At 43.3% G+C, this 9,895-nt stretch overlaps 1 protein-coding gene across 1 annotated transcript; it reads right to left on the bottom strand.

Annotated features, from left to right (window-relative positions):
• Window positions 1-2,571: 2,571 nt before the first annotated feature.
• Window positions 2,572-3,510, bottom strand: LOC114615195 (olfactory receptor 15). The gene has a single exon (XM_028760874.1). The coding sequence runs from the start codon at window positions 3,508-3,510 to the stop codon at window positions 2,572-2,574; it is 939 nt and encodes a 312-aa protein (XP_028616707.1).
• Window positions 3,511-9,895: the final 6,385 nt, after the last annotated feature.

Genomic DNA, 9,895 nt, shown 5'->3' with positions numbered 1-9,895 from the left:
TTGAGAATTTCTCTTTTAATTTAATTAATTACTTTTTATGTATTTGGGTGTTTTGTCTGTCTGTATGTCTGTGCACCACATGCATGCTTGGTGCTTTTGGAGGCCAGAAGAAGGCATTGAATCCCTTGGGACTGGAGTTAAAGACAGTTGTGATCCACCATGTGGGTGCTGGGAATCAAACCAGGGAGCTGGAGGAACAGCTTCTCAGGTCTCCAGCCTCTATTGTTGATAATTTTATACTGTGGATATTAAAACGTGATGGCATTCATCCCTCAATTTTTAAAGGGAGAAGAACAACTGGGCAGAGTGGAGCACATTTTTGAAGTCTCAGGCAGGAGAATTGCCATGAGCTGAAGGCCAGCCTGGCCTACAGTGTGAGACCCCATCTCAAAGCAGCAAAAAGTACAAAATCATTAGGGAATCTTTGCAGCAGAGACCCGAGATGCCCTTACTTCTCCTTATAGCCAGTGAAGTTTCTCTCCTCTTCCCCTGTGGCTTTCCACTCCTCTGACTCCTAGTCAATTTTAAGGTGTCCCATACTTTCCAGAAGAAGGTTCTGCAGAACTCCAAAATGTTTAAAGAATGATTCTAGTTTCTCCCTGTATTTCTTGTAGTTATTTCAAAACTCAAAAGAGTTGAGCAGAGGGCATGGGTGCCCTGTCTCCTTGTAATTGCAACTCCCATGAGCCAGCCACATTCTGATTCCAGATTAACTTGGAAGCTTGGGCACCATAAGCTTGTCTCTGAGACCCTGATCTGATCTGATCTAAGCATGCTGATTGGTATTTTGTGCCTTCAAGATGGTACACTTTGATGAGAACACCAGGATAACATTAGTTGGCTAATCCTGGAGACTACTGCTATGCACTGGAGTGGAACCCAAGTTGTGGCTTTGATCTGAACTGGAGAAATAAATTCAGGCTAGGATAATGTTGTTAGCTTTTAAAGGGGATTATGAAAATTTAGAAGGGAAAATGTATCACTGTTTGTTCCATTCTATCTAAGGGACAAGATAACCCAAACTAACAAATGTGAAAATGGTCTGCATGGAGTATTCAGTTCCTACCATAAGAAGATGATGGATAACACTTAATATAATTTCATTCAGTAGTGTTTACCGAGCATATACTTTGTAACAGGCATGAAAATAAAATAACAGACATGGAAACAAGCTGACTTCCAGACTACTTCTAAAATCTGTTGACTTTCTCTTTTCTAATAATGTAGCTGCTTAGCAACTGTCTCATAGTCACGTGGCTTCTGTCTGGGCACAGCGTGTGTGAATTGTGGTGGTGGATGGCATTTTTTTTTTTTTTTAGCCATTCTAGTAATGAGCAGAGTCATTTAAGATAATACAAGAAGATACAAGAAAAGGAAAATAATAAAAATTGGAGAGAAGTCTTAGAAGAAAATTTACAAAAGATTATAAGTAAAATTGAAGTATATACTAAGGTAGGAACAGAGGAGGAAGTATGAGAGAGGGAAAGAGAGAGAGAGAGAGAGAGAGAGAGAGAGAGAGAGAGAGAAAAGAAGAAGAAGAAGAAGAAGAAGAAGAAGAAGAAGAAGAAGAAGAAGCTGCCATGAAGGGAGATGGGCCATGAGCACATGGCCAGAAGAAATAGCGAGTATCTGGGGTACACTACTGGGGAGATAGCCAAGCCAGCAGTTAGAATAGATTAAAAATAACCATAGTCTGAGTTTCATTTATTTGTAAGCTAGCCAGCGATAAGCTTAAATTGGTTGTGTATGGTTCCAACACACAAGTTTCTTGAGATAAGTTTTGTCCTAAACCGATTGCTGGGTTTCTGGGACAGTGGTGCTGGAAGATTAAAACTTGAGGCAGAGGACATGCTTAATGGACAGACTAACCTCCTAAACTTGCTTAAGGAACCATCCACTGACTGACAGCAAACCTGATAGCTCTGGCTGTTAGCTGCAATGATTTAAATAAAGCCAGATGGAGATGTTTTGGGATAGCATTGAAAGGCAAATGGCCTTGCCTAATGTTTCTTATTTATTATCACATTTGGATAGAAGTACATTTGGATGCAGACATACAGAAAAGGGTAATCAGGTGAGAGGGAGGTGGGAAACATGAATAGTTAGCCTGTAGTATTGAGGAGAGACAGAGCTGGACCACGATGATGGATGGTTAAGATACCAAGATGAATTCTATTTTCATCTGAAGTTGATAACGCATGGTGTGAATTCATGGAATTATAGAAAAATTATGCAAGAAACTTCACGTTTCTTTCCTTAGAAAGTAAGAAAAAAATCAACAAAATTACGTTATAATACGTAACATGGATATCAGAGTCAGGGACAGCAAGATGGCTCTGTGCTGGGTTAATAGTCTCTGGACCTACAACGATACACGTCTGCTATGTAATCTGTGGTTCACAGTAGTATTTCTGGAAAATAAACAAAGAATGTTTCAAGTAACACTAGCTGTCTTCCAAATGTGTAGTATTGTCAGGAGCATGCCTTGGCTTTACTTAGGATAGAACTTCTCATAAGAAAACAGAATGTGAGGCGGAGAGGTGGTAAGTGCTGAAGGAGACTGCGGTTTTGTCAGCTGGCTCCTCTCCCTTTCCCCAGCAATCTTCCCAGGGCCCCCTTCACTTCTTTGTTCCTTAGAGTATAGATGAGCGGATTCACCATGGGTGTGACCACAGAGTAAAAAAGAGAAATGAATTTTCCTTGGTTCTGATTACTGCTCTTAGCTGGAAGCAGGTACCCATAGATAGCAGAGCCATAGAAGAGAAACACTACCACCAAGTGGGAGATGCACGTATTGAAGGCCTTCCGACGTCCCTCTGCAGAGCGGATCTTCATCACCGCCTGAGCGATGAAGCAGTAAGAGACCAGGATGATGCTTACTGGGACCACAGTGAAGAAGGTACAGACGCCGTTGAGCACAGCCTCATTGAGACTCGTGTCTCCACAGGCCAATTTAATCATGGCGGGTACCTCACACAGGAAATTGTCCACCTTCCGGTGTCCACAAAATGGGAGCTGCAGAGTGAACGTTGACTGAATCACGGAGTTGCTTAAGCCACCCAACCAGCTAATAGCAGCCAGCACCCAGCAAAGCCGGGGATTCATGACTATCATGTAGTGCAGGGGCCGACAGACTGCCACATACCGATCAAATGCCATTACCACGAGCAGTATGCACTCAGTCGCCCCCAGCCAAAGGAAAACATACAGCTGAGTTACACACCCTCCATAGCTGATTGTCTTGTCTGGCCCCCATAAATTTTTCAGCATTTGAGGGACTGAACTGGTAGTAAAGGCAAGGTCCAGGGAAGAGAGGTTGCTGAGGAAGAAATACATGGGTGTGTGGAGCCGCACATCAAGGCGAGAAAGCAGGATGATGGTCAAGTTCCCAACCAGCGTCAACAAGTAAGAGGCCAGGATGACAACAAAAAAGATGATCTCCATCTGGGGATGGTCAGAGACACCCATCAGAATGAAGCTCCCAGAGGAGCTGTTGCTGTCCACCTCCATCACCAGCTCCCTCAGTCACTGAAGTCTCTGCTCTGGCGGGCAAGGGAAGAGGCGGCTACTGCTAAACCTGCATCCAGAATGTTCTTCAGGATCTGCAGTTAAAGACCAATCCACCTTTTCTGGCCACAAGCTTTCACGCAATCCCTGGTTGTCGGTTGAGCTGGGATGTCAAAAGGGACCTAGCACAGAGATGAAGGGAGTGTCTTATGAAGACAGACAACAGTTAGGGCGACAGTTCAGCGGGGAGCTGGCAGATTAGATCAGACACAGACCTTCTCAAAACATCAGTTTCCTCAGCCAAGTTTTCCTATGCTGTGAGAAGGGGGAAACACATACTGATTTTGGAAAATCTCCTCAGAAGTTACTGATAAATTTCTTCCTCAAGCTTGAAAGATGGCTCAGCAGTGAAGAGCACAGACTGCTCTCACAGAGAATCCGATTTTGGTTCTTAGCATCCTTATCTTTCAACAGCTCTCAAGTCCAGTTCCAGGGGATTTGACACACACTTCTAGAAACTGCATGCATGTGAACATACCACCCAAAATTCCTGTATACATGATTTAAAATAAAGTCTTTTTTTTTTTTTTGGACAGGCTGTCATTATATAGCCCTAGCCAGACTGGAAGCTGCTGTGTAGACCAAGCCTTAACTCAGGATCTCACCTGCTCTGTTTTCTGAGTATTGAGATTAAAGGCATGAGCCACCGTACCCATCAAAACATACAATCTTTAAAGAAATTCCTTTTCTCTGTCTTTGATAGTCCTGTCTTCTCAAATTAAAATTCCTGGTCTGGAAAGATCATCATGTGTCTATCGAATCACAAAACAATGAGACAGTAGGGAGCCAGAGAGATACTCAGCCATTGAGAGCATTGGTTGCCCTTCCAGAGGACCAGGGTTCAGTTCCCAGCATCCACCTGGAGGCTCACAACTGTCTGTAACTCAAACTCCAGTGGATCTGATGCTTTCTTGTGTCCTCCATGGGCACTGCATGCATGTGGTGCACATATATACACGCAAGTAACACACACATGCACACACACGCACACACACAAAATAAAATAATTTTTAAAAACTAATGAGGAGACTGAATATTCACCATACACAAAAGCATGAATTTGTCAATGAAGAAGAGGGTGAGTGTAGAACAAATAAAGCACACATGACCAAAAAGGCTTAAGTAAAACATGTGAAATATAAAAGTGGGTTTTCTGTAAGGAAGTTAAATCAGTTTACATGTGTCCATGGTAAGGGAAATTACCTGGTATTTTGAAGTCTACTGTATTTACTGCTAAACCAAAGAATCATTCTTAACATCTCAAAACAGCAAACAAATACACTCTTGTTAATAACATACCAATTAACATCTCCTTGGGCAGTGTGTGTGTGTGTGTGTGTGTGTGTAACCTTAGGTGTTATTCCTCAGAAGTGGTACTCTTTGCCTTTTTTTTTTTTTAAATCAGGCTCTCTTATGGTGACCTGGGGCTTGTTGATTAGGTCAGGCTGGCTGGCCATCAGCCTCAGGGAGCCACCTGTCTCCCCCTGCCCAATCCTGCGATTACAAGGTGTACTGTCACATCTAACTTCTTCACACCACCACAGCTGGCTTTTTATTTAGGTGCTGGGGATTGAACTCAGGTCCTCAGGCTTGTGTGACAAACAGTTTACCAGTTGAACTATCTCTCTAGACTCACAAGACTGCTATTTCTAAAGATAAGAAAACCAAGGTCTTTTCTTTTGCCTACTAAGTAAATAGACCTAAACAGAAAACAGAAATAATCCATGGGTCATCTGGAATCTAACAGTTGGGAGAGAATTCTGTCGTTTCTCTGAACTGTGGCTTGCCTGTTCCACAGGAACTTCAGCTACTGGCCCAATCAGAAGAGACATTATTTAAGGGAAGTGTGTGGTTGAGCTTAGGGGATTTTATTGCAACTGTTAAGGGCTGCTTGACTAAAGATTGAAGCTGTCCTTTTTAATCAACATATAGCAAAATATTGGTAATCCTGATGCTAGAATCCACCCAGGAGCCCAAGAGGATTTTAAGGTGTATGAGTGTGCATGCAGGTGCATGCATGTGTGTGTCTGGAGGCCAGAGGGTGACCTTGGGTGTCATTTCTTCTCAGTCACACTATTTTCTGAGACCTCCGGCTTACTCTTGGGTACACCTAGTCCCAAGGATGAAAGCACACAATAAAGAGAAACAGTGGGCCAGACCCAGATCCTGAGGAAATGTTGAGGCAAGAGATCAGTTAATAAGTATAGAACAGTGCCCACAATTGATCCCCTGGGTACGAGACTCCCAGGATGAATGGTAAGGTCGGTGCGCCCCACGAGGAGCAGATTCTCTTAAGAAGTTAGGCTGACTTGATCCCATTTTGCCATATACAAGAGCTTACATTGAAGGACTTAGGATGGCTTGGCATACTGGAAAAAGAGTAAGATGTCAGGACCTTCCCTGGGGGAGTGTATGAGAACAGGCCATATCGCAAGACTCAGGCACATGGGAGCATAACTGGGAAACGGATCAATGCTTGTTGTGCTCACGGTGCCGACCTGCATCACACCCCTTGAGGAATGGAAATTGCTCTTATGAGTTTGTTTCTCAGAACTTATTGTCTGACACTCCTGATCCCAAAGACTGAGAACGTAAAGGAGGTATAAAGGCACTTGGTGAGGTTACTGAACCTCAGAGAAGAATAAGGAGTTAGATGTCTATTGAACTTACTGCTTTTGCTTAGAGAAAAATTGTGTATTAAAGTTGATTATCTCTTTCATTCTGGATGTTGAAAAATAAGGCTAAAATGGATTAACAATCTATGAAGAAATTATACCTCTCTTGAAGTCACTAAGCCTGATTGCTATGTTACCTACGGTTAAGCTACTATGCAATCACAGAGTATAAAAGGTGTAGCCTTTTTTTCAATAAACACATGAGCTATCGATTTACCCTCAGATTCTGTCAGTCTCCTTCCCTCCGACTCCGCACCTCTTCTTTGGGACCTGTGCCCTGCTGTAACTGACTTCCGGTATATCAGCACATGTGGCTATATTCACTGGGGCTTGAACTCAGGTCCCTGTGCTTGTGGGGCAAGCACTTTACTAACTGAGCTATTTCTCCAGCCTCAGGGAAGGAAATTTTTAGAAACTGCTTTTGCAGTAAGTAGAGGAGTCCTACTGAGTCAGGGATGACAGGATGTCGGAATGGCTCCCAAGTCATCTTTGCATGTTCATGTAACAGATGGGAAAGGATTGCGTCACCTTTGCTTCTAAGTGAACTGAGGGTCTCAGTTACCCTGACTGTCTGTTTGGAAGTCCTCTTTGATACGTTCCTTTCTATCCTCCTCGATTCAAATGTGTTCAGCTCTCCACGGTAGATGAGCAAGCAGGTCCTGTTCTCTGCCATTGCTCAGCGTCTCAGTCCGTGGAAGCCCAGGGGACTGAGGCCGCTCAGGAATGTCCTACCTCTCCTCTGCTCCTAACTGAGCAGTTTCAGCCTCGAGGTAAACAGCAGAACAAAGAATGAAAGGCTGTTGTTAGAGTGAAGAAGCTTCTCCAGTTCAAGAGGAAATACCAGATTGGCTCCATTCCCGGCTGGAGTCTGAGAAAGCCTCAAGCTAGGTTAAGTGTACGTCCACAGCCGCATCCAGTAACTTGACTGTACTTCAGGGCCCTTTCCTCCCCTTTGTAAGGCCTTTTCTTTTAGTTCCTAGTTTCCTTACAATTTGGGAGCATATTATTTTGTTTATTTTTGAGATGTTTTTATGAAGCACAAACTGTCCACACCCTATGTCACCAGGTCTGGCCTTGAATTCTAAAGATCCTTCTGTTTCTACCTCCCAGAACTGGGACAAAGGCATGGACTCCCATGCCTGGCTCTAATCTGGAAGTGTTAAATTAATCCAGACTTATTTACATTTTAGGAAGAACATAGAGGGGACAATATTGAACTTTCCCTTCTGAAAATGATGCACTATGGGTTTTTTCTTTTCCTTTTCTTTTTCTTTCCTTCTTTCTTTCTTTCTTTCTTTCTTTCTTTTTTTTTTTTTTTGCTTGTTTTGGTTTTTGAGACAGGGTCTTAAAAGGCCCAGTTTGGCCTAAAACTCTATATAATCAAGGACAGTCTTGCACCCAGGCCTCTGCCTCCTGAGTACTGGGATCACACGTCTGTACCACCACATGCAGATGTATGCAGTGCTGGGCTTGAACCCGGAGCTTCATGCTAAATGGACATTTTAGCAACAGATCTACACCCTAGGCCCGGATATGGTATTTATGGTGTACTTTAGACACAGAAGCACCATGATACAGGACTCTGTGAGAATAGATATAATTTTTAGAAATTGTTTACATGAAACACAGATGGTCCTTGCCTTTGCCTGTCTGTAAATTTTGAAAATGCCACATTCTGGGGGGTAGGTGGCTCACAACTGTTTCCAACGCCAGCTCCAGAGGGTCCAAAGTCGTCTTCTGTCCTCTGAGGACACCTGTGCAGATATGCACATACCACCCCCCATTAACATAATTAAAAATAAATCTAAAAAATGTGCCACATGCTGAGAGAAGCAACTAAGATTTGCTTCTCTAGAAGAATCCTGGTGCTAGGAGTGTTGCTCAGTGGTAGAGTACTTGCCTAACCTGCCTGAAGTGCTGGGTTCAGTCCTCAGCATGGCAGGGAGCCAGGAGGGACAGCATGAGACCTTGTATTTTTTCTCCCTTTCCCTCCTTCCCTAGCATTTTGCCTACTTCTTTCCCTAAACGTCACAACATTCTTTTGCCCTTTTGTGGACTAGCTGCCTGAAGTCTGACGTTTGGGCTCGGTTTTCTCCTATGCAGCAGTAATTCCTGGTCTGCTGCCACTTCATGAGTGTGGGTGCCTAGCATTCAAGTCCAAAGATTGCACGGACCTTATCCTGAGCAAAAAGATAATGGAATCGTTAAAGATAATTAAACAAACAAACAAACAAACAAACAACACCCCTAGGCAGACCTGGTGGCAAATGTCTATAATTCTAGTACTTGGGAGGTGGGGGCAGGAGGGTCAAGAGTTCAAGGTCAAGATCAGATAAGGCTACAGAGATCCTGTGTCAGAAAGGAACAAAAACCAAAGGCAACTAACCAACCAACTGAACTTGGTACTTCTAGGACTGCTAGAGTTTTAAAGTATGTCTTATTTTTATTTATTCAAAAAATGAAAAAAATTAAAAAAGAAATGGATGATGGTGATATTTCCATAGAGCTTACTTGCACCTGACTATTTTGAATAAAATAGTCTAAATTAATATGATTTCTAATTGGTCAGAATAAACATATGTCTTTCAAAAATACATCACTACTATTGTAGACAGGCAGGTAAGATTCACCAAACCAAATAAAAATCTTTTTCTAGAAAGGACAAAGTCTGTATTAGACTGCAGCCAATTGGATTGCAGGTCCAAAGGAAACCTGGAGAAATGGCTAATTGTGTTGCCTATTAGCATACAAAGCATTTGCTGGCCTGCCTCCAGACTCCCTCAGTACCTGTGGTTCCTCTCAGCTCCTCTCATCCCGCCCCTACTCTCAACTCTCCAGCTCCTGGGCTTCCTTCCCTTCCTCCAGCTTCTCATTCCTATATAACCCTGCCAGTTTGTCCGTACGCGAGTTCTCTTTGCTCTCTTGCCTCTCAATCTTGTCTCGCTCTCCTCTTCCTCTCTTCCTCTCTTCCTCTCTCCCTACCTCCTCTCATGGCCTGGTCCATTCTGCTGGCCATGTTTCTTCTGCTACTTTTCCTGCCTGCTCTAGACCCTTCCAGATGCCTCAGCCGTACACGGAGCCATCCTGGCCTCACACTATATACACACCACTCTCTATATAAAAAGATTTAAGGCATTAAACAGAGTAAACATGAATTCTCTTCCTTAAATCTCAGAGTAGGGAGAGCGTGAGTCCTGAAAGAGATCAGGCTAAAACCAATAAGAGAGAAAAAAATGTTCATTATTAATAACAAACTCACAGAAATGGATCTTCCCAAGCCACACTCCCAGTTCAGTTATTTACAGTTAGACAACAATTCACAATGGGTAGTTAAGGGGGGCAGCCTGTTTGAAGGGGAAAATTAGTGACGCTTCATTAAAATGTGTATTTTTATTCCACTGTTGATAAATCCTCGGCTCAGTGGGTAGCGATGCTTACTGCTGACCCGGATGACCTGAGTTTGAGCCCTAAGACCCATGTGGTAGAAAGAGAACCTATGCCCACACGTTACTCTCTCTGACTTATGTATGGACACGGTAGAGTGTACTCCTCCAAAGAAAGGAAGGAAGGAAGGAAGGAAGGAAGGAAGGAAGGAAGGAAGGAAGGAAGGAAGGGGCTGGAGAGATGACTCAGAAGTTAAGAGAACTGACTGA

This window comes from Grammomys surdaster, unplaced genomic scaffold, assembly GCF_004785775.1.
Source record: "Grammomys surdaster isolate TR1022 unplaced genomic scaffold, NIH_TR_1.0 126612, whole genome shotgun sequence".
NCBI classification, from domain to species: domain Eukaryota; kingdom Metazoa; phylum Chordata; class Mammalia; order Rodentia; family Muridae; genus Grammomys; species Grammomys surdaster.
This window is presented reverse-complemented; position numbering and strand designations above follow the sequence as displayed.

What these genes read in the sequence shown, in the direction of transcription:
- LOC114615195 (XM_028760874.1), bottom strand. Translation starts at nt 3,510, where the DNA reads ATGGAGGTGGACAGCAACAGCTCCTCTGGGAGCTTCATTCTGATGGGT.